The sequence below is a fragment of the Mycteria americana genome, chromosome 1 (assembly GCF_035582795.1).
Source record: "Mycteria americana isolate JAX WOST 10 ecotype Jacksonville Zoo and Gardens chromosome 1, USCA_MyAme_1.0, whole genome shotgun sequence".
NCBI lineage: Eukaryota > Metazoa > Chordata > Aves > Ciconiiformes > Ciconiidae > Mycteria > Mycteria americana.
In genome coordinates, this window is record NC_134365.1 from 197,913,243 (window position 1) to 197,937,955 (window position 24,713).

Below are 24,713 nucleotides of genomic sequence, written 5' to 3' on the forward strand. Positions count from 1 at the left end.
CTGGTGGGGTGGGGTGAGAGGCAGAAAAGGCCTTGACTCTGTGTAAGCACTGCCCAGCAATAACTAAAACATCCCTGTGGTATCAGCACTGTTTCCAGCACAAATCCAAAACACAGCCCCATACTAGCACTGTGAAGAAACTTAACTGTATCCCAGCCAAAACCAGCACACTCTACATGAATCTGATTTGATGTGTATTGCCTTTTTTACTTTCTACTCAGTATAATTCTAAAAAAATAGTTTTGTCTTTTGGTATGTAGCTTTTTAATCTTTTTGATACCAAGAGGTAAAACAAAGAATAACTGTTAAATATATATGTACTGGCAAAATAACCCCTATGGCTTTGCAAATGCAGGTCAGGGAGAAGATCGTTTGGTAGCAGTTTGAGTAATTCTCAGTCTTTGCTGTGAGTGAGTGCTCTGAGGCTGAGCATGACCAGCTCATATGTATTTCACGCTGAAGTTTCTGGGTTTTATCCTGTTCATTTTCAGTTTATTTTATATATATATATATATATGTTTAATCATTATTCCCTGCCAGTATAATGCACATAAAGCTACGCTTTTAAAGTTTCATCCCATATTATTTATATTATCACTGTTTTCTGCAATCCAGTGAAGACTATACTGAGTAGTAGGTGAAGGTTGCTGATTTTACTGACTTATAAAAATGAAGAGGTTTCAAATCATTGGGTTGTACACACAGTATCGCCAAGTAGTTTCAGTACCTCATTGTTATTCAAATTACTATTTCCTTCTATGTCTTCTCTTCTTTGTTACACTCGCTTGTGTTTTGTTAAAATTAGATGCTAAACTCTTCAGGTGACACAGACCTTTTCAAGTGTGCAGCCAGCACACAGCGCATGAGGCTCTGCTCCTTTTGTGGGCCTTTGGGAAGTATTACAATTAACATTAATAGTATAGTGAAAAGCATTAACATCAATAGTGTAGTGAACATTAATAGTGTAGTGTAAAGCACATCTATCAGTGAATGTTCTGTAGACTGACTGCCAGTTTTTCTAGTAAAATGCCATTAATCAGTAAGTATAGCATACTAAAAATTAAACTTACCAAGAAAAATACCAAGGGAATACCTGTTACCTCCAATTTCTTCTCTCTGATCAGAATTCAATGGGAAACAAACTCCATTTTTCCCATAATAATTTCCAAAAAATTTCTCATTCTAGAATAGGATTATTGCTATGACAAACCCAGCAATCCGTACGGATATAAGAATCACTACTGTCTGCTGCTTTCCAGGATGGATATTACTGAAGGGAAACACAATCACTAATACTTTTCCAAGGTCAGATATGTCAACGGGAGAACTGAGACCTCTGTAGATAGCATGGCGATGAACCCCATGATATGGCATGGTAAACTTTCTATCCACAGCATCGCATATTTTTTGTAATGTCCATGGTATTTAACATAAAAAACTTCAATGAAGAACAAATACACCCCCATAAGACAATCAGCACCTATTTAAGAAACAGATTTCACAATTTGCTGAAAAATATCAATGAAATGCTTTATATATAGTATACTTTTATGTTTAAGCAAACTCTAGCTGGCATTAAAAAATAATTTAACCTTATGATTGCAGCATCAGAATTCATGTGCTATGGGGCTATGAGCCCCCTGGTCACAAACAGGAGAGTGGAAGCTGGTGTCAGGATACGAGAGTGGAAGTGTTGCCTGACGGGGCTCCCATGAGCATGCAACGACCCGGGGTCAAGCTCCCTGGCTGTGGCCAGCACGGTGGCTTTTGCAGACCACAGAATATTATAGAATCATAGAATCACAGGTTAGAAATCATTTAGGTTGGAAAAAACCTTTAAGACCTTCGAGTCCAACTGTAAACCTAACCCTGACAAGTCCACCACTACACCATGTCCCTAAGTGCCACATCTACACACCTTTTAAATACCTCCAGGGATGGTGACTCAACCACTTCTCTGGGCAGCCCATTCCAGTTCTTGACAGCCCTTTCAGTGAAGACTGGATCACTGCAATGGCTGTATTTGGCACATCCCCTGGAGGGAGGCTACACCAGTGCCTGGGCACTGCTCAGGGTATGGGTAATGCAGTGGTGGAGTTTCAGCCAGGAGCAAGCTGAAAGAGTCTCAGGCAGAGTGTGGAAGACCTAGCAGGTCTATGGCACTATATAGTATATACATGACAGTATATAATAAATACACAGAAGATCTCTGATATCTTGCCTGTGATTCACCTATTCTAATTTTACACATCCACAATATGTAGGTAAAATGAATTCACCACAAGGTGAATTCATTTTACCTGACTTCAGCCATTTACAAAGCTGAAAATCTGAGCCAGTCATGCTTTGGCTGTCTTTACAGTCAATGAAGTCAAGAGATACTTTTGGGACATGATTCATTAGGCTTACTTTAGCTGTCTTTTTTAGAATTAGGTAAATTGTGCAATTCATTGACTATAAAGAGAGCGCAAAGTGACTAGTTCATAGACATCTGCACTGTAAGCATCTGAAGTCACAGCAGATAGATAAAATCTTTCCTGTGTGAAGTTATCATGCAGTCAGAAAGCAGCATTTGTAGGCTTGGCTAACTTGAACAAAGAGAGAGGGGAGTAATAATAGGTCTCATACCTTTTTAAAGCGTTAATCACCTGAAAACAGTGTCACACTATGCACCATAAGCTTGCAAGGAAGTAGGATTTGGCAACAGCAAGTATGAATTTGGTCCCACATTTGTATTGGCTCAAGGATTCTTTACTTGGGAACAACTGCTGGACAGGATATGGTGTGATCATTTGGAAGTACTCACATTTTGAAATATAAAATTCAAAACTAACAGAAGCACTTATTAGTACCTGTGCCAAAAAAAGGAGATAGAATAGAATAGAATAGAATAGAATAGAATAGAATAGAATAGAATAGAATAGAATAGAATTTCAGTTGGAAGGGACCTACAATGATCATCTAGTCCAACTGCCTGACCACTTCAGATGATGATGATTTAACACATCACAGAACAAATTCAGACAGCAAGTAGTCTAACACTAGCTAGCTTGTCCAAAATCTTTAATGCAGAATGAATAGTAGTAATTAATAAAGTAAAATGTTTACATTTCATAGGTTGTTTCTATACAACTTGACTACCTAAAGTCAATGAATTGAAGGACCTTGGTTATTTTTTGACATTCACTTTCATTTAGAATATCAGAAAATAGTGCAAAAGTAGATAATGCATAATATTTTTAAGTGTTTTGAAACTAGTATGTGTCTAGAATGCAAACTGAGATTATTGGAACATACATAATGCTATGTATTATATATAATATAATGTCATAATGTAGTATACAATACTATATTAATATATTAATTTTATTAATTTACTAATCAAATCAATGTATTATGAATACCTTTACTACATAATTACAAAATTTTGATAGACATGGTGTGCGTATTGTTTTCTGCGTTGATAAATGATATTGCTCTGATGAAAAGATTTCTAAGACGTGTAACACAAACTATGACCCACACGAATACTCTCAGAACAGTGTTAGCTAAAAGATCTTCAAATGCTGAAATCCCATCTGTTAATGATGTGCATATTTGCACATGGAGTGCATAGAAGCAGTAAGTGAAACTTTTCAAAGTAGCTGAAAGTAAAGAAATGAACATGTAATGCTGCTGGTTAAACACAAGCCAATGTCACAGTTATGTACCAGTTATGCAGCTAGGTGCAAGGAGCTGGAAGAGAAGAAATTTTAACAAATAATTCCTAGTGCATATAAGGAGCATGTTGTGAGAGGTATTAAATCAAGGGAGGATTTACTTAGGAGGTTGGTAGCAGCTCATATCCTTTTGGTCCCCAGTAACAATGCTGGGGTTGTGGCTGCAATCACCTGTGATTTCCTTCAGGTCGCTGTAATATGCAATTAGGGCATTGCTCTTTCTTCGTGTATGACTTGAGAGGAATGGTCAGAGCTGGTATATTTTTTATTTTCACAAACCTAGTAAGGACTTTGCTTTGCTACTCTTAGTTTGTTGTCAGTGTGCAGGTGGATGTTCTTCATGCTAAGGTGCTTCAAAAGCAGAGCTTTTTACTGTCCTTGGCAGAAGGGTTTTGCCTACCTTAACAGATTGTGGAATGTCTGTGGAATGACTTAAATTTGGTAAGGAACATTATCACATCTTCAATGTTTCAATTCCTTGACCATTATTCAAATAAATAGTTCTCTGCTTCAATGGCAGTTCTCTCATAAAGAAGGTGTGTGGGACAGGACATAAAGACTCTAATACAGTAAAGCCTGCAAGAACAGGGTTGTTCTGAAATGTATCCTTACATCCCATTGACTTCTGCAAGATTTAAAATTATGTTCTGATGTATAAAAAAACCCCAAACATGAAGGCTAGATCTGCAAATAAACTTCTAATGTGATATAATTACAGCTGTGAAATATATGAACAATTATATATCAAATTTTGCATGTTGATGTGGTCCTATTGATTGTATCCACCATCTGCTCTTAGGTAAGTGGACAGTAGCTGATTTGAGTTTTATTTTTCAAGAAGTTGTAAAGAATGGAGGACAGAGTACAATACGAGCTCTTTAGAAAGTCAGAATGAACACTGCACAGTTGAAGAAGATGCTTACATTCGTGGCATGGAAGAAGCACATATAAATATTTGGGAGTGATTCTAGACTGAAAGACCAAAATCAGAAGGAAAAAATAAGCATGAAGATATTTCATCAAGAATGACATTTTAAATATTTAGAGAGGCAAGAGACATTTGAATACATATCCTGGCTGGCGTTAAGTGTGAAAGTATGACACTCCTAAAGCCCTTTGCCTCAGCTCAGGGATTGTAGTTCAGAGGCACCTGGTGTTACTGGCATGTAGCTGTGACGGACTGCGAAGGGGAAAGGCATGCTTTATGCCAGCAAAGTAAAATAGCCATAGAGCGCAAATTCTATCTTCTCTATGAACGTATATGGCTTTTACTCGTCCAAAATGTAATCACTTTTCTGTTTCTTAACTCAGTTCCCAATTTTGGTGCACGTGAATGAGGTATTCTGCTTCCACCTGCTAAGCTTAAGGCTACAGTAACTCCCAAGTAAGCAAACAGTTTTATTTATCCCGCTTCAGCCAGAAAAAGAAGTGTGAGGGGCAGAAAAAGAAGTGATGTGATATGATCTAGAAATGAGGGAACTGAATGAGGAGTCTGTTTCCTTTCTCTGTTTAAGATAGTGAAACATTTAGTCTATTTGTGCAGAAAGTGGGCTACCGATTGAAGTAATATGGAAAAGCAACACCCTGGCATGGTTTTGGACATTTTTATATGGACTTCCCACCCCCTTAATTATCCCTTCTTTTATTTTGCATACATACATGTGGGAGAAGTTCCTCATATGTCGAAACATTATTCTATTTATATTCAGAATCTCAGTCATTTCCACGTCTCTGTAAAATAATGTACATGTTATGATATAAATTATATGAAATAGGGCTTTCTGTAGTTATCAAATTTTGAATTACACAAACAAGCCTTTTCTTAAATCACAGGTCTTAAAGAAATTATGCTATGGAAAAATCCTGACTATATTCAGTAGGAAGGATCCTACGACAGTTCATCACATCGAGCTTTTTACTGGAAGATTGTGTCGTGAGGATGTGCATTTAGCCTGAAGTCCCTTCATAGTTATGCCATTCGACAATCAATGCAATATCCATTAAGGGAAGCACAATAAGTGACTTGCACAGGTTTTTGTCTCTTTGGGTGCTAAGCTCAGCTGCTCACAGCAGTGTGATTTAAAATCTTATTATTAACCTTGGCCAGAGGGCCTTCTGACTAACAAAAGTCACAGAACTGAAAGCATTAATAAGCCCAGAACAGGCAGAGGTAAAAGACAGCTTCTGCTATGAGAATCAGAAGAAGAGAGGAAGAAATAAGACAAGAAGGCAAAACGTATAATTCTCTCAGCTTTTCCTTGGGGAAGGAAGAATTCTCCTCCATTGTTCAAGGTAAGATTGGCCTGCAAGCTTTTGACGAGAAATCCAAAGTACTGGGAGGTAGCTGTGGGCCAGATGAGGAAAGACAAGGACACTGAAGACCTTTTGGGTTTGAACTACTGGAAGCAGCTGCTGTAGACAATATAGACACACAGACAGACTAGTAGGCTGAGGGAAGCTGAATATTTTGTCACATTTCTGGAGTTTGCATAAACCATAGGTACTAGCTGCCCAGCAGCAGAAGCTGCAGCAGTGAATGATTCAGCAACGGTCTGTACAACTAGGAGTACAAATCACTGCAGAGTGTGGGTTTGCAGGTGAGGACCTGGGCCTTCCTCCATTAGCCACCCAAAGCACGAAGATGATTTTTTTTTTAATTGTATTTTTTAATGTTGTAGATTCAGGCATCTGGGTTGCGTTTTGTTTCACCTGACATTAGACCTCCTCACTGGAGCTAAGTTTCCTTTAGAGTCAGTGGAGAGAAGCATCTCCTCAGACAAGGCTAGGTTAAATGACTCTTGTCCTGCAAGGTTTCTTTTTGTCTGCTGACTGTAGAGGGAACCTCACAGAGAAGAAATCTTTAGAAAAATAGACTAAAACATATCAGAAAATTTAACATTAGAAAATATTAGTTTGAATAACCAGGCCACATAAAACATTCAGGTAATATCTGCATTGGTAAAATGAAGAGGGCCAAGATGTGGGCATAGGCAGCTATCCATACTGCCTCATTTTTTTTCCCTTGTGAGCTAGTTAGGCCAGCCAGTTATATTTACTAACATAAATGGAGCCTAGGGACCAAAGGCACCTACTAGGACCAGTCATGACATGCATGTGATGAGACAGAGGGATGATTAGTGTGCAGGTATGTTCCTCCCTCCCACCCCAAGAGTGACAGAGGAGCACAGCACCGAAGGAGAAGGGTATAGTCAAGGGCAGCTGTGGTGTGCTTGCAGCAGAGGTAGACTGCCTTACATGAGGCAAGAGACATGCAGAGCATTGAAAAATGTTCAGATGGAGTGCCATGAGGCAACTTGCTTTGCCCACGTCACGTGCCAAGGAGAATGCATAGGGTGTAGAGATACGAGTCAGGCAACCGGGGACACCTGTAAACAGAAAAGTTGTACAAAGTTTTGACTTCTGTTTTGATGTAATGCACACAAGAACAGGACAACAATGGGTGTACGTGAATATCCGAACAGATCCTGAGGAAATGCCAATAACAATTCAAATGAACCCTGAAAACAAAATAATGGAGAAAGATTGTCCTTCCCCTGTCTGTGACATGGCATGATTCAATGGGACTTGCTGGCTGGGCAGGACATACACTCCATACAGCAGGGAAATGTGATATTAAATATCGGTAAAAGGAAAAGGTTTGTATAATATTACATGCGTGCAGGCAAAACCAGTACTGGCACTGAGAGCCTTAAAAGTGTTCAACTTGATAAAAATCCTGATTGTGACAGAGCCATGAAAGGACACTTTGTGTACTGAATATATTCAGTAAGCGTTTCCTGAAGTGTCTGAAAGCAAAGCTTCATTCTGCAGCATCCCAATAGACCTTCAGTCTACAAATTCAGTGTCAGGAGTGCATGTGCTGGAGGATTAGCAAACCCAATAAGGCCAGAAACAGGGACAGAACTTCATTATTTTGCACATTTGGCTATAATGGAAAAAGAAAAGAAGCCCCAGGAATAGGTTATTTGATTAGCTGTGATCCAAACAGGAGGAGAAACTCCTGGCATAATCAAAGCCAACTGTAGCCACCTGACAGAGGCAAAAACACTAACAGAAACCTGTGATATTGAGTGAGTCCATTGCAGTAGGCACTCGGTGCAGGTACTGGCATACTTGGACTGCAGCTTATCATTTGCACCTCACCTGATGGGCAATAGCTTTTCCAGGGATTTGACACATTATCTGCACAGGTGATATTTTAGAGAAAGGTGTGTGAAATACTAGAAGAGTGACAGGAACTGAAATCTTGTCAATGGTGCTCTAGTAACATGAAAAACAAAAACTATTCTATGCATAAGATGCAGTTAGCGTAACCTGAAACTGGTTCACAGCAATGGTAAGACAGTGTACAAATGATATATTTTGATCATGTTTTAGAAAAGGGAAACATCACAACTGAACCAAAAAGAAAAATAACGAAGTTACAAAGTCACGTGATCTGCTTAGATAAAAGGCACTTGGGTTGTCGTATCCCTTTGAAATGATTGTAATGAGAGAAATAACAGATCTATAAGAAAATGCACCCAAGGATTCCAAGTATGGTTTATAAAGAACACCTGAATCTGGTAAAATGGGAAAGGAAAGCCTGAATTTGAAAGCCCCCATAGAAGAGGTGAGTAACGACTTCTGCATCTGTGAAGAGTACCAGAGACAGAACTGTAGGGAACCTCTGACAGATGTGACGACGTGTGTGTAGCATCTAGCCAGGCCTCGTGACCAACACACTGTTACGGCTGTGGCTGTATCAATAAGACCGTGAGAGTGCTCATGTCCGTTATAGGAAAAGATTAAATCCCAAGCTGGCCCTAGGGCAGACATGCCTTTGATACCTAATCCGGGATCAGGGATTCCTGCATTTCCAAAGAACCTAGTAGGTTCTCCTGCCTCAGCTATTCCCAGCTCACTGAAGAGGCCTTGTGAAATTATCCCTCTTGTCACTGCGGTTAGAGAACCTGATGTAGTCTTTGTTTCTTCTCTGTTCGCTTCTGGGAAGATACAGGGGAGATTCTTTTTGCCAAGAATTTCAAATTTTATTTGAGGATTCGGTTTGGCTCTTGCCTGGGCCCAAGCCAAGTGGCTTTTTTTTCCACAAGACTTTAAAACCTCTTTTTTGGATTATATACTGTCTATCCCATGAAATAAAGTGCCTGTCATCCTGTCAGCAAGGCTTCTGGAAAAATGAGTGCTTACTGAGATCACTTTGTTCTGCTTAATTCTAGCCCAGTTAGATTTCGGGGGGGTGACTTTATGTCTGTCTTACATTCTTTGTTCCTGTACTGCGTGTTCGCAGTTGGAACCGTAGATCAGACAATCATTTTGACAGGCAGGCAGGTGGTACTATTACATTGGCAGTACCATATCTATTACGGTTAATGCGCTCTCAGTCTGAGATAACTACACTTTCCCTCACTGGTCAAGGTTTATATAGCAGTAGAGCACGTCTCCATCCCTATTTCAAAACAATGTCTTGTCTTATGGTTACTGTCTTGTCCCTGTGGTGGCTTATGGACTAGAATATTGATAGTTGCTGCATTTAATTCTCTGCACAATAATGAAACAAAGGGCTGTAATGCACTTCAAAAAGAATCGAAAAGGAAGTTATTCTGGCACAGCTGCCATGTGATTGACTCAGTTATCTGTCAAAAAACATTTGAGGTGCCCTGGAGAGGCCCGTTTGAGATGCCCATGTAGAGCTGGTTGATAAGACACAAGACCTACAAGACACCTGTGGCCTTCTGGAGTAGCAGGTGATGGCCAGGTGGGATAGATACCCAAGGTCGTCTCCAACAGCACCAGACTCCTATCTGTGGGCAACTTCATAAGCCAGGGTGGACACAGTCACTGGGATCTGGAGAATGGCTCATCTCAACCTAGACTAGCTTTTGAGTTGCTGAATAGCTGTCCAGACTAATACTCCATCTAGTATTATTTGGCATGTCCTGTGGTATCTGAGATGTCCCTGTGGGCAGGCAGATGTGACACAGGACCCATGAGAGACCAAAGACTTTCCGGAGTAGGGATGCTGTAGGGATGTCAAAATAGCACTAGATATCTGACCTGTGGGCAACTGAACCAATCTCCTAAATTTTGCTCTTACTGTAATGACTTAAGACACATTGCTCACCTGATTACCCTCGGACACTTAACATATAGGGGTCTACAAAAAGGAACTGAATATTACCCTGTGTGTTGACTTACAATATTCCCTGTGTGGCACTGGAGAAAAATATCAAACAATGAGTTGCAGGAAAGCTGTTCAGGTTAATCATGCAGATTAATTCAGGATGTTTTCCTTTTGCTTAACAAAAAATAGCGTGAATTTAAAAATAACATTTGGTTCTTCTTTTGGACAGCTGCTTAAGAAAAAGCCACACGGCACAGAATGACAATTTTAAAAAAGAAATTATAGTCTTGCTTTTGAACTCTGAATCCAATGAAATTATAAGAAGTACTTTTAGATGAGGGTGAATCTTTGCAAATTAGAGAAGAAATAAGTAAATTTCTGAATTTGAGCTTTGTGTATAATACTTAATTAAAAAAAATGTAGCTGAATCATCAGCCCTGTGAAGTATTTTACAAACCACCTCAAAGAAGAGTTTATAGAAGTTCTAAAATACTTGTTACCATTTATTTATGTCCTTATCTGCCCAGGTGTCCTAGCTGTGCTTGTTGTGTAATTTGTTCTTAATTTATGTGTTTTGATTACTCCTAGACTTGTAATTTGTGAATGGCAGTAAAACTGAGCAAACTGTATGGCTGTCATTCGTGTATTTTGGCCAACACCTTAGGGTGTTGAGCACTCCTGTAGGAATAGAAATTTGAAGTACATTCAGCACCTGAGAGAATGGCATTCAATACTTCACACGCCTCTTGTAATTGATGAATATTTCTCCTGGAAAGAAAGGATATTATTTAGTGTACTATGTTAGTAAAATATTTCAGCTTTTACTTACAGTGGCTGAAGCTGCTGAAGACTTTCAAAGTGATACTCAGAGAGGTGAGAAAGTGGATTGAAAGACAGATTGCTAAAAGAAAGATAAACGGTTCCTTATTTTATTTCAGGAAAAAGACAAGCTAAATTATTACATTTTTAAATTCAGTTGGGAATTCTCATTTATAACTTCCAGCTTTTGTAAATACTACAGGTCTATAAAAATATAACGTCGTAATTTTGTGATCACGTTGCTGGACAGATCCCTTGGAGAAACAGAGAACAAAAGCTATCAGGTTCATCCTTCACATTCCACAGCTATAAGGTTCATCCTTCATATTCCACGGCTATAAGGTTCATCCTTCGTATTCCACCCATCCCTTTCAATACAAACTTCAAGAACTCTAAGACTCAGATTTTCTCCTTTTTATAGGTGAGGAGGCATGCTATCTTACTTAAAATTTTAATAGCAGCAAAATTATCTTTTATCATTACTTCAGTTCATCCAATACTTCCTTGCTCTGATTTTATCCATAAGTCACTTTGAAGCCAGTCGGTACAGGCACTGATGTTTGGCGATTGCTAAACATGGATTATTTTAGCTCTGATTCATCATAACTAATTCAGCTGAGGTATCTAATTTGGAAACCTGGTTGCCTGAGGGTCTCTCTATAATTCATGAACTTAATCATTGCTGAGAGGTGAGATGAATCAAAGCCTAATTACATAGATGTGAAGCTTTCACATTTAATATAGGTAGAACATGGAAAAGCAAAGGAAAATAAAATTAAAAAAATCCTACAGTAAATTCAACTCTGAAGATCAGTATTAGAATGAGTTTTCACCATGCCAGCAAATCAGTGTCTTTAACAAATAACATCAATTGCTACTCTCCTTCCACAGCCAGTAGCAGCCTGTTTCAATCACTCATGTCACTCCAGTCACTGACAGCTCCCCTTCTCCTTCAAGCTTTCCCTTCTCTTTTCTGCTTCTACACCTTCTGCAGCTGTTTTATATTTCTGCCTAAACATGTCATGCCAGATAATGAGGCAACCAAAGCCCAGATGCAGTGTGACTACTTTATATGCAGATGAGCCTAATGCATACACGCTTATCCCCAGGGGAAATGGCAGTCTCAAATCTTAAAGTAGGTGCCTCAGTTCCCCAGACAGCTACTGGGAGAGACTGGTTCACCTCCAAAGCACAGAGATGCCACCCTATCTATCTTTCTATAGACTGTACAGGGAATATAGATACCCTCAGTGTGTGAGCTGAAGCAACTGAAAAATGCGATATTGGCTCCAGAGGACGCAGATGAAGCTGGGCACTCGTATGCCCAGACGGGAGGGAGCCTGACGGTCACTGGGACAGAGAGAGACCTTGTTTTTCAGATCATACAGCTACCTCTGTTGTAAAACCTGGGAAGTCTTGGAATAAGTTTCCCCCTTCGCTGTGATGCTGCCCTAAGCACTACCTGCAGCTCCCTCTTGCAGGGTACCTTTCTGTCCTTCTGCCTTGGATTCTGCATGGCCTCCTGCCTCACCTTGGGCTGGAAAAGTGCCATACATTCACAGATTGTAGGCAAGTAATAGCTCACACTCTGTATTTAAAAATAGATTTAAGAAAGCTCACAATTCCCTCAAATCTTTTAATGAGGAAAAGGTATTTGCAGGCAGCAAGCGAATTTGATTTCCATGAAGAAACCTGTAAAGTAAAATATGTATTAGAATAAGTACTTAATGATTCAATTTAATATGGAGTGCTAATTTAGCGTTTCAGTATGACTACTCGGCTTTTTATTTTTCTAGTATGTTAGAAGTTACACAGGACCCTGATTAATTTTTCCAAGCTGTAACAAGGTGTGTTGTTGTAGTCAGTGCAGAATAAACCTACCCAAGACTAAATAGTTCGTTAAGTAAAACTTTCCTTAGTTTTAATTAAAACCAAGCAATTTCCAAAGTAAAAGAGCAATATGGAATTTTATTTCATTAAAGGCTCTTGGGTTTGCTATCCAGACAGAAATTTTACATGTTCAAATTTAGCAGGGAATTCCAGTTCCTCACTGGTGAGACACCACATGTATAACACCAAGGAGCATTTTATATTTCTTAACATGTAGAATTTTTTCTTCATGAACATGATCCTCCTTCAGATTCTGCTTTTCCTGTCCTCTGTATTATATGAGAGATAGCTGAATATTAAAAAGTTAGAAATGTGAGTTATTACTGTATACCAATATATTTAATTTTAGCAGCAACATAATTTTTTGCTCGGGTTCCCTGCAAGGGGAAAACCCAGTCTGGAGGAGGAATGGATTCAACAAGAAAAAATATCTGCAGGTTGAGATACAAGCATACTATTTTGTTTCTGCTTCGTGATCAGATTGCAATTCCCAGGATTTAGCGGAGTTTAAAAAGCACCCTGGTGCTCATGATCTGATCACAAGGCAGAAATAATACAGTATGCCTGTTTCTTATTCTGTTTGTTGAAACAAGTGATCGTGACAATTGCCAAAATGTGCCATGTGACTACGCATACAATAATTCAATTAATTGTAAAGAATGCCTCCTTGACAAAAGCACAACTGTCCTGATGAGGCTTTATACATTGAGACAAATCCTGTGTTGAGGACTGTGAGTCACTCTTATTCAAAAGGTTTTTGTTGCTTTATTTTCATACGTGTTTTACTTGCAATGCAGTGAGCGCATCGCATTCCAGGAAGGAGGTTTTAGTTAAGGCCTTAATATGATTGCCTTCAAAATCCCTGAATAACAATGAGGAAAGTGGTTTTATTCATGAGTTGTGTAATAGTTTTGCAGGAGGGAGTTTAAGTTCTGGGATAGTCTTCTTTTTTTTTTTACCTTCCTTTATTTCTTTCTTACAAAATTAGCCCAAATTTATTACCTAGTTTTGAATATGAATGTAAATACCAAACAAAGCAAATTATATCCTTTTCTTTGTTGTGATTTCATCTCTATTTATGGCCCAGCTCGACAGCCATTTCAGCAATAATAGGCTAATACATTGGCATTTATGTGTAATCTGTGTATGAGAATACATAGAGACCACTAGGTGGAGATTTTACATTTAATTGTAACGTATATCTATATATCCTAAGTTATACTTAGGATAAACACACATTCACAATAAATGATTTCATTTTCATTGCGAAACTGAAGTGAAAGACAGTATTTTGCTAAAATCGTGAGAGGCATGAGAAAAAGAAGCAGCTCTAAAGATTTATGTTGGCAGGGGACTGTGGTATTTTGTAGACAGTCATTGAAACATCGTGAGGTTCAACTTTGGCAAGGTTATACTTTTTGTTAGAATGTCACACCTTTAAAAGTGCCTTGGTCTAACAGAATAAACAAAAGATGCATTTTTTATCTGCACAGAAAAAGATATATTCATTTATCAAATGAGTTTTTTGCATAATTGATTTGCATCCAGTTAGTAAGAGGCATTTGAGTACAGATCTTGGGAAGAGTCTCAAGTGAATTTCTTATCATTGATCTTCATAAATTAAAACATGGTTAGAAAACAAGATGTTTCATCATACTTCATAACACAATATGTAAGTGTAAGAAAGATATGCAAATGTAAATTTTTGAGAGAAAAATCCAAGATTAGATTTAGTTACATTGCTTTAAAATTTAAGGGAAATTTACATTTTACAGAAACTACACAAGAAAAAAGATTTTTTAAGTTACCAGTAGCAAAACATAGCACAAACAGTTATTTTTTTGGATACTAGCTTATTAAGGTATTTTATTTATAAGCAATGGATACATTGAATGACCGAGGAATATGCTAAATCGAACAACTTGGAAAAAAAATGCGTTCATTAAATAATTTACATTCTCAGTATGGGTAATGTACATTTTCCACACATGCTATGACCTTTCTCAAACTCTTTCCCATGGGAGCTGGTAAGGTGGAAAGGTATTTCAGCTCCTGCCCCATCCATTGCTTCAGTGCTCACTCTGTGGAGCATGGTCCAAAGGCTACTGGTGCCAGCTCTGATGCCAGCAGCTGCCTACCACGAGCTCGGCTGAGACACTTGAGTCAAGGAATCATTAAAGACACTAAGTTTTTTATCTTCTTTGCCCTGGGCCAAGGGATTAGTAGCAAAAAATTTTCTGCTAGCAAACCCAAGTAATTTATTTCCCTGGATACTATTAAAAACAGCTGCTAGCTTTTCTAAGAAACCGAGATTATACTTTTCAGTTGCTGGTTTACTTGATGAGGGTGATGGAAAATGCTTATAGGACTTCACGTCTCCTTCCCGCTTACTGTAAGCTCTGCCTTATATGGAATTTTCTGTTATAGTCGTCACAGAGATATCTGCCTGGGGAATTGTTCAAGTACCTAAATACTGTTTTGGTTTTCTAAAAAGAGATGCTAGGTGTCTGCTGGTGGTATCCAAGAATTTCCAGTTTAGATCGTGAGTTTCCTGTAGGCGTTCTGAGAAGACAGATACGATTCTACATTTTACAACTTTGGGAACGTGCTTTAGTTTTAACAGAAACATAGTAAAGATAGCCATAGCATGGAAGACGCCTATGAGAAATCCAAATCCAAATCCAAATTTGGATCCAGACGTGGTAAATATGGGGAGCTGACAAGCATGATTCCTTCATGAAGATGTTTGAAAGTCTTAAAGAAAGAAAAGAACTTGGAGGAAAAGCAAGAAGATAGAAAGGAAAGCTACTTGGATATTGAACAATACCAATATGAAAATGTGCAAGAGCAATACTTACCGAAAAAACAAAGACTTTAGACCAGTAAATAACTGCTGTGAAATTTTCATATTGGGTTATAATCTAGAATTCTGGAAAGAACGAATAGTTTACTACATCACCAATCCTTGTAAAGAAACAATGAAAAAATGGCTGAGATGAGCAAATAATGAGGGAGCTTTTCCTCTGCAAATCCAAAATAACTAGACTAGTTATTACTTCCAGAAATTGAAACATAACCTGTGTGATAAGGAGTTGCAAGCTGCAGTAGTCATTCCAAATTTGTTATGCAGAATGTCATTTGCAGACATAGCTTTACTGCCGTGTTCCTTTCTTTTTAGATCAATGCCATAAACACACGCACTGCCAGTGATGAACGGTACTTTTACAGACAGGGAGAAAATGGGTACTCGCAGCCATTTCAATTTGTGTAGATCTCTGAGTACCCCAGGTTTCAAACTAGTGATACCTTTATGACTGAGATACCTGTTGACAAAAACATATAACATGGAAACTAAAAGGAGGAAGCAGAAACCTTTCAGACAGTTGATAAGAACAACCAGAAAGATAAAGAACTGTGACAAGCAATATTTGATTTTAAAATGCTGAGTGAAAGTATTTTAATGTTTCTGTCTCATAAAAGGCTGTCTGTTACTGCAAGGGCAGTAGCATTTGACTTAATCTTTTTAAATAATCATAGTTGGAATGATGCTGGGTAAAGCATTCAAAATGTGCTTTTATGAATAGTTTTGCACTGCACTGGGATGGATCTGTTTTGCTATGATACAATGGACAACTTTTGCCTAGGTGTTATACATATGCTTTTTAGACCAAGGTAGACATAGTAAAAATGCTTTGCATTTATATACAGTAATCTATCAAAATGTCAATACCCGTAGCTTTTTATTCAAAATTTGATAAGGAACCAAAAAGATTAGCCTGATTTTCAAAGGCACTGAGCTTGTATCAGCTGTTGGAAGTGGTGGGGATACCCGGGTACCTAATAATGCTGTAGATGCTGACATTTGAAAAAATTGGCCAATATGGTTTGTGAACATCAACTAATGAGGCAGTGTCAGGTAGACATAGTAGATGAAGTTTATAATGGGTTGATAATGATACAAAAAGAAGCTCAGCGATTTGTCTTTGCCCCAGCGTGCAATTAGAGTCACAGCAAGAGTTAAAATTCAGGAAGCGCTCACATCTTTCATATTTCACATCTTTCACATATTCCGCTGGAATATGCGGAACAGTGGTTGGACGAGACTTTGAAGGGCTGAAGTTTAGACGCCATTTCCTGTATTGTGGAAAGCTGGTTGCTTTGTGATACCCAAGAGGCAATCACTTATTTAAAAAGGCAAAATAGGGCAATAACGTACTCACAATTTTCTGAGTTTTGCATAGTCCAAAGGATGCTTTGCTTGATATTGTCTGAATGCAATTGTGTTGTAGAAATCCGGTACAGGTAAGGTAAGAAAGCCAGGATAATCATGATTAGACTGATTAGACATGATTAAACTTCTTAGAAATGCAAATGTTTTATAATCCCATATTTATCCCCTTCTGCCATTTTAAGCACAATTAATGCCTCGTGTAACACCACTGAAGTCAGATTTAATATTTCCCACCAGAACAGAACTTTCTAATGACTTCTTTGAAGCTATTCTGTATGCGTCTGTCTCCAGGGTGTGTCATGTTCCATTTCTTGATTATGCTTTTGGAATAGAAGATCATAGGGTATAAAAAATAAGATACAAAATAGAAAGCACTGGAGGCTGGCGACAAAAGCCAATACTGTTCCAGGCTGCAGGTATATTATTTTGAATTTTATTAAATGTGAACCATCACTAGCCATCCTTCTTGGCACACTTATGCTAACATACATTGCACCTGCTGATGCAACTCAGCTGAAAATTAGTGGCATGTATATTTTGTTTATACAAAATTGGTTCTAGCGCTCTGATACAGTCCTTTCACATGACTGTTGTTCTTGCAGGCTGCTAACCGCTTTTGGATGGAAGGCAGCTTGAGCTGTTATTAGGAACTGTCAAATAAAAGGCATACACCATCCAGTCAGAAGCAAGAGCTAAACTCAAATACTGTGTACTTAGGGGTTTTATGAGGATTTATCTTAAGCCTGGTATATGAATTCTTACCCTTGGAGCTGTCCCCGTTTTCTTATGTAGACTTCATACATGCTAGCTTTGTATGTATGCCTTAATCCTATAAGAATTTATCTGAGGTGTAGGGCTGATTGATTGATTGATTTTTTTGTTATTAACAACAGCCATATTTAAAAAGGACACAAGTCATTCTACCTGACAATGTAATATGTATGAACGCCTTCCTTCTTCGTAACTCGAGGAAGGTCAGACTAGTTCCTACAGGAACTTGGAGGAAGCTGTATTGAAAGCTCTCCAAGTCAAATTCCAATAAAAAGGCCATCCTACTGTATAAAGAACATGGCAGACACCGCCCAGCTTGAAAAAAAAAAATGTACTAGTGGTCTGTGAGAGGATTGACTACACAGGAGAACTTGTCATGTGTACAGCTACTTGCATAATTTTGCAATTGGTTTCCATGGTAGCTTAACATCAAAGAAGAAAGAAAATGGGAAAAAATTAAAAAGATGCTTTATTTACCCTTTAAAAACAGTAAGGTGCAGTTTCATGACAAAATGGTGGTATGTCTCATTAGACAGACTTATTTTCTGCTTACTTATTTTTCTGTGGCAGGGAGCAAGATCTCTGTGTATTGCATACAAAACTGCCTGCATCTGTACACATCTAGCTACACTGGCAGACCAACATGATCAAAACATGAATTTCAAAGGCAAATTCCATGCTATACTGTTAAAAAAGTGGTCACACAGGTGACTGTATATTGATTTTGTTCATACTATATATTCCAGGACTCATGTAATAATTTAATAAACTGTCAAGATACTCACATTTTCTTCACCTTTGTACACTTGCTGAAAACTTCATCTGGAAGAGAATGGATCTGGTTGTGTGTGAGTGACCTAAAAGTTATCGGTAACTGACGTTTAAATTAGGTCTTAACTGGTCAGTGTTGCAACTGTCAACAATCAGAGCTTACATCTGGGTGCAGCTGGCACAGGCTCGGAGCCCAGAAAGGACACATTCCATTTGGGCACATTCCGTTACGTTACAGCGGGTGCAGTACGTTGGGTGCATTACTTTGCCTGTGAAACCTGGGTAACCTCAGCTTCTTTGTCATCTGTCCTTATTGTTTAAATCCCGAGCTGAAGCTCGAGTGCCCTCCTGGGATTAGCTGGGAGAAGACAGGCCTTCCCTTTGGTTTGTTTGGAAAGTAAATGTACTTGACGGCTTGAACAAGCTAGCTGAAGGCCAGCAAACTTCCTTGCCGAGTTTTAAGACTGGCCTCTTTTAAATATTTTCCTTCTGTGCTGGTTTTGGCTGGGACAGAGTTAATTTTCTTCACAGTGCTAGTATGGGGCTGTGGTTTGGATTTGTGCTGGAAACAGTGCTGATAACACAGGGATGTTTTAGTTACTGCTGGGCAGTGCTTACACAGAGTCCAGGCCTTTTCTGCCTCTCACCCCACCCCACCAGCGAGGAGGCTGGGGGTGCACAAGAAGCTGGGAGGGGACAGAGCTGGGACAGCTGACCCCAACTGACCAAGGGGATGTTCCATACCATATGGCATCATGCTCAGCATAGAAAGCTGGGGGAAGAGGAAGGAAGGGGGGAACATTTGGAGTGATGGCGTTTGTCTTCCCAAGTAACCGTTATGCGTGATGGAGCCCTGCTTTCCTGGAGATGGCTGAACACCTGCCTGCCCATGGGAAGGAGTGAATGAATTCCTTGCTTTGCTTTGCTTGCGTGCACAGCTTTTGCTTTCCCTATTAAACTGTCTTTATCTCAACCCTTGAGTTTTCTCACTTTTACTCTTCTGATTCTCTCCACCGGGGGGGAGTGAGCGAGCGGCTGTGTGGGGCTTAGTTGCTGGCTGGGGTTAAACCACGACACCTTCAGTGATCCAGAGAGATCTTTGAGAATTTCTCATGTTAACAATTATTCAGCCATATATAAATTTTGACAACCTGTAGGACTGGAGCTGGCAAAATGAAATAGGGAGCTGTCAGTCATCATTAAGAACCAATAATCCTGAAATTCCTGCTTTGATAACTTCAGCAATATTTGGTGGGTGCTCATTACCCCTATGCTGGCTGCACAACCAGTGATCTTTAGTGAGTGGCCTGGGGCTGACAGGCTTTAAGCAATAGGAATGACGAACCCAAATAGCATTCAACTCATGTCATTGCATCTGCAGTGGAAAATGCACATCTCAGCTAACACCCCAAGCTCTCTTTAGAGGAGAGAAGTAAACATGTTCTGTGTGCAGTTCATATGACCTGTATTGGATGAGTGGTTTACAGTGTTGACACATATATTTTGTCAGATGAATTCCACACTGAAGTGGGCCTTGCAGCAAAATGCTCACAGCATTCACTACATACTAGTAAATCACCTAGTAAATATCTGTAGTGGGTCAACCTTTTCTGCAGTCTCTGAATGCAGAGGGCCCATACTTGGTAGTGTAGCACTATGCAAAGTGTGTTTCAGCATCTTTGTTTGTAAAACAGCTTTATGCTGGAGAGCAAAGGGAACTCTACTTACAGGAGGCTTACGGTACTTGAAACAAGTGGAACAGACATTAAATTAACAGCAGCACATTCTAGTTCTGTTTCCATGCAGCTGCAACCTTCTGGGTATTGGTGAGGACCTGGGAAAAGGGATTCTTGAGTGAATGGCTTACATATGACCCACCAAATATGTCTAATCAGATGGAGTGTCATTCTAAGACCTCTTTTTAGAAAGGGATTGGACATCTAGAGGCAACACACTCAAATTACCCTAGTAAGGTTCACTTATCAGGAAGGCTATAAAACAGTGATGCTGCACTTCCTAGGACTGCAGTGCTTTACATGTAATGAAAGCAAATGTAAGTAAAACAAATCAAGTTTGATATCCTACTGTCCATAAGCTACAATAAGTACTTGATGTACATATAAATTTATATATACATACAAATGAGAACATCTGAGAAACTGCGGATGGAACAGTTTCCACTGGAGAATGCAGATTTAAGTCACTACACTTCACTAAGAAACTGGATGCTTTGATTCTAGTGCAGACCAGAGGGAACACAGAATATAAACTTGCCTCTTGCTTGCCAAGACACTATCCTTGCTTTCTGGGATTTAAGGGAAGGGCTTTTTGGGTACCCCAGCTTGGCAGTCCATCTGAAGAGCTATCCCAGAGCTGTAATACTTTGACTGAGCTGAGGCTTTTGGGTTTCTGACTCTTCATCAATAGGCAGGAAGAAATATTTTAGAAGGGATCAACATAAAACATTTCAAGATTTTAGTTTTTTTTAATGTTTCATAGAGAAGCCTTTCTTTTTGCTTTTGTTCCTGAGTGGGATGAAAAAAAATACTGACTTTCCAAAAGTTTCCAGAAATGTGATTACCATTTTCCTGCAACTTTATACAGCTGCAACGTGGCACTAACAAGTAAGTTCCACATTGCATTACTCTGCTCTGCTCCGGTATGCATGCAAAAAGCTCTGGGAAAGTAAAGGAGTTCCCTGAGCGCATCTAAAATTCCAGATATCTCTATAATTATAGTAAACATATGTATGCAATGAAAAGCCTTAGAAGTGTAAAATAGTTTAAGGAAATTAATAAGGGCATTAGGATTAGGTTAGAATTCTTCTGATAAATCCAGATAATTAAGCTTTCCATGAACCATATCAAAGATACTTGCCCATCCACTATTATATCCTGTAAAGAGTGGTAATGTTTGTCAGCTGTACTTTAAATTGTCTATCAGCTTTTAATGGAAACCAGAACATTAATGCCAATTTGTCTGTGGCGTACATGTGTTTTCTTATATGGGATGGAACCAAAAGTAAATCTTCAAACAGATTGTTTTTATTGTCTTTTCTGCTGATTATGAGTAGCAATTATAAGCCCAAATCAAGAAATCTCATGTAAATTGAATATCAGAAGTGTACCAGACTATAAGCATGGCAGAGAGAGAGAAATAGAGAAAGAAATCTAATGTTGATGCAAAATATTATTAGAAGATGTGTTGATAAAAAGAACTGAATGCTAAAGAAGAATGATTAATGTAGTGGAGGAACTCATACTGCAGTACATGGTATAACATGGAGAGTTACAAATTATTTACAGTGCAAACCTACAAATGATAATGGAAATGTTCTAGGACAAGACTGAAAGTCAGAAAGGGACTCAGTAAAAACCAGAAAGTTTACACCAGTTTCAGTAAATGAATATGTTTGGTGATCTCAAATTTCAGGCAAAACCATGGAAAATGATGAGAACAAATCATTACTGGACCAGCTAAATGTATAGGCAATTGTACAAGTTATATGAGATTCAAGAGAAAATCAGTTAAAAGTTATAAAGCTTAATAATTTTTTTTAATAGATTGGCAGAAGGTAGGAATTTCGATTAGATATGGAGAATATCAGCCTTTGGGGCAATCAGTGTTAGTACACCAGAGTGCAGTTTGGAGCTAGTAGCGGCACTGGTACATAGGTGAGTGGTAAACAGGAAAGGTGCAATGTGGAAAGTCATAAATAAAAATGACCACATCCAAAGATGGTAGCTGAGAGGTGATGGTAATGAAAAAGGAAAGAGGCACAGGAGGATGATTTGAAATACCTAGGAAGAAGAAAAGGAAGTGAAAGAGATGTAAGAACTTCACCAGGAGGCAGGTGGGGAGGGAGGATACAAAGCAGGAGATGACAGTGGAGTTGACACATTATCTTCTGACCCAACATGCTTCAGAGTCACAGAAGTCAAACGTGATGTAGAGGGAATCATGCTCCAAAATAGGGATCATTTATTAGCCAAAAAAGGAGTTTGGTCTCATTGATCTGACTTCCTCATTGCTCTTTTGGATTGAGAGTGGGCGTGGAGATCAATAAGACAGAGAGGAATGGTAGTGTGATCACCATCAAGTGCGCATGTGCTTATGCACGTATACCAACATATGTATATATCTAAGACTCTTACAACACTTGAAATCATCACAGAATAAGAATTCTTCACTTCTACTGGTAGAAATCCTTACTGAGTGTAAGTACGCCTACTTATGTGCAGGAGTTTGTGCACCCACTTTGAAGGCTTCCCCACACAGATATGCAGTGATTACCCACTGCCCACAGCAGAGGATAATACAATAGGGATTCTACAGGAATCTCACCACTGGAGTCTGCCTGGGGCATGCCTTTAGACACCCTATCAGTTTTCTTTGCTGACCAGCATGGTGTAATTCCCTCATTCATTGAAGAAGAGAAAATATTCAATTACATTGAAAACCCCAGAGTTGTCAGGCTTGTGGATCATCTGCCGACTATTAGTGATTCAGTGTGTATTAGCTGCAGGAGCACATCCGACAACGAGATCTTGTTTCTGTATACTTACAGAGGCTGCAGTACTCACCACAGTTCTCTCACAGAGTCTGCACCATTCTCACAGTCATTTATGCTATCACAATGAAATGCCAGCAGGAGGCACGTCATATGATTTCTGCATGGAAAATAACCCTTTTGGCAGACAACACCAACTGAAATGTCTTCCATCAGCCAGGATTCTGAGAAAATATGGGAGGACATTTCCTCTATAGCAGAGCATGTTTCAAATTAGAAAGGCCTGATAAAACCACAAGCACAGCATGTGACAGAATATTTTCATTTTTCACTTTAAAGTGCATTGTATGTAATTTTAATTCTGCCTTTTGCATTACAGTGTGAGGCACAAATGGCTTACCACCACTGAAATTTAGAAGAGACAGCTTAAAATTTCTGTTTGTTTTTCTTCTCTCTTTCCCATCATCTGCAGAACACATTGCTGGCCAGAAAGAAACTCATCAATTTACTTTCCCGGTAGACTGATTCCTTGAAAGTGTGAGCATTAAGTAGCAGAACCCTGCAGCATGGCCGGGGATGGACAGGGAAATGGTACTTGGGTGCTCCTGGCTGGGGGGCATGGAAGTCTCATGTGAAGAGAGAACTTCCAGCTGGAGCATAAATAACCAAAAATCGACCAAACCATATCGCATATTACTGTGGATCAGCTAGGTTGATGCAACATGCGCACAGTTCTCGAACATGTCACTGTTATTCAATGTGCTTTAATGAAACAAGTCTATAAATTGATTGCAAACTTGGTAGTGCAAGCAAGGAATGTTGTCTCTTTCAGTGACTGCGGTTGTAGGAACAGTTTTGTTTAAAGCAGAAAAACTGAAACATTCTTTGCTAATGTCCAAGTTGTGCAAAAGCTCTCCTTTGCAATAAGACTGATCCAGAGATTTCAGCACTGTTAAAATTGGTTTAGTGAAAGCCCTTGTTGAATCAATACTGCTTGGAGCTGTTGTAACACACATAATTAAGGCACATTTCAGATGATAACAGAATATATTTTTTTGGATCCTATTATTACTGCTCCCATGTCACTGTGAGAGCAGACAGGTCAGTTTGCTTTGCTTAGCTTCAAAATCACTGAAATATTATTGACTGAGAGCTCAGTGGGAGTACAGCTGTTGTTAAGGTCACATAATGCTTAAGAAGGAAGAGATGAAAAGAAAAAAACCAACCAAGTATGTCAAATGAATCGCACTTAGAATCAGTAAAAATCATTGGAAAATGGAAAGAGAAGTCTTTACATTTCTGGATCCTGTTTCAATGAAGACACACACTAAAACATACACAAAATCATTTACTTGTGCACAGATCTAAGTTTTTGTAACCATTCTTTTCCACCAATATATTTTTTTTCTAGCTGGGAAAAGAAAGACTTGGTTTTATATCAAATTGGAAGACAACAACTTGATAGATTCAAACTACAAGTTGGAGAGATGTTTGATGAACTGCAAGAACTGTTGTCATAAAACTTTGAAAATGCTGTGGATTGTCAGCATGAAACATGCATGTAATGGCATGAATGGTGAGCAGGATTAAAGCAACAATGCAAATTAGATACCGTCTATTTGTGAGATTTAGAAAATCTACAGAAATGGCACTAGTCATCAGGTTTTCACATTAATCTAAAATGTGCTTGGTTTAGGGTTCCTGCATTTACTATGGTGACAGACTCTTTATCCATGGCACTCCACAGGAAAACAACATCCCTGAACTCTCTTTTTGAAATGAATGGATCCTTTACCAGGTTATTCTTTTCCCTGGTTGAAAAGTGAGTCACACTATAATTTATGCTCAGTAGTTGTA

The 24,713-nt window shown here is 38.8% G+C and overlaps 1 protein-coding gene across 1 annotated transcript in view; it reads right to left on the reverse strand.

Moving 5' to 3' along the window:
* The window catches only part of RXFP2 (relaxin family peptide receptor 2), a 36,518-nt gene that overhangs the window by 10,639 nt on the left and 1,166 nt on the right, over positions 1 to 24,713 (reverse strand). Inside the window, 18 exon segments of the mRNA XM_075498735.1 lie at positions 1,071 to 1,295; positions 1,298 to 1,480; positions 3,414 to 3,644; positions 5,371 to 5,450; positions 10,694 to 10,765; positions 10,866 to 10,937; positions 12,304 to 12,375; positions 13,364 to 13,435; positions 14,116 to 14,184; positions 15,432 to 15,480; positions 15,483 to 15,502; positions 15,825 to 15,896; positions 16,780 to 16,866; positions 18,361 to 18,432; positions 20,075 to 20,179; positions 21,162 to 21,240; positions 22,930 to 22,939; positions 22,941 to 23,080. Coding sequence (XP_075354850.1) covers positions 1,071 to 1,295; positions 1,298 to 1,480; positions 3,414 to 3,644; positions 5,371 to 5,450; positions 10,694 to 10,765; positions 10,866 to 10,937; positions 12,304 to 12,375; positions 13,364 to 13,435; positions 14,116 to 14,184; positions 15,432 to 15,480; positions 15,483 to 15,502; positions 15,825 to 15,896; positions 16,780 to 16,866; positions 18,361 to 18,432; positions 20,075 to 20,179; positions 21,162 to 21,240; positions 22,930 to 22,939; positions 22,941 to 23,080 — 1,710 coding nt within the window.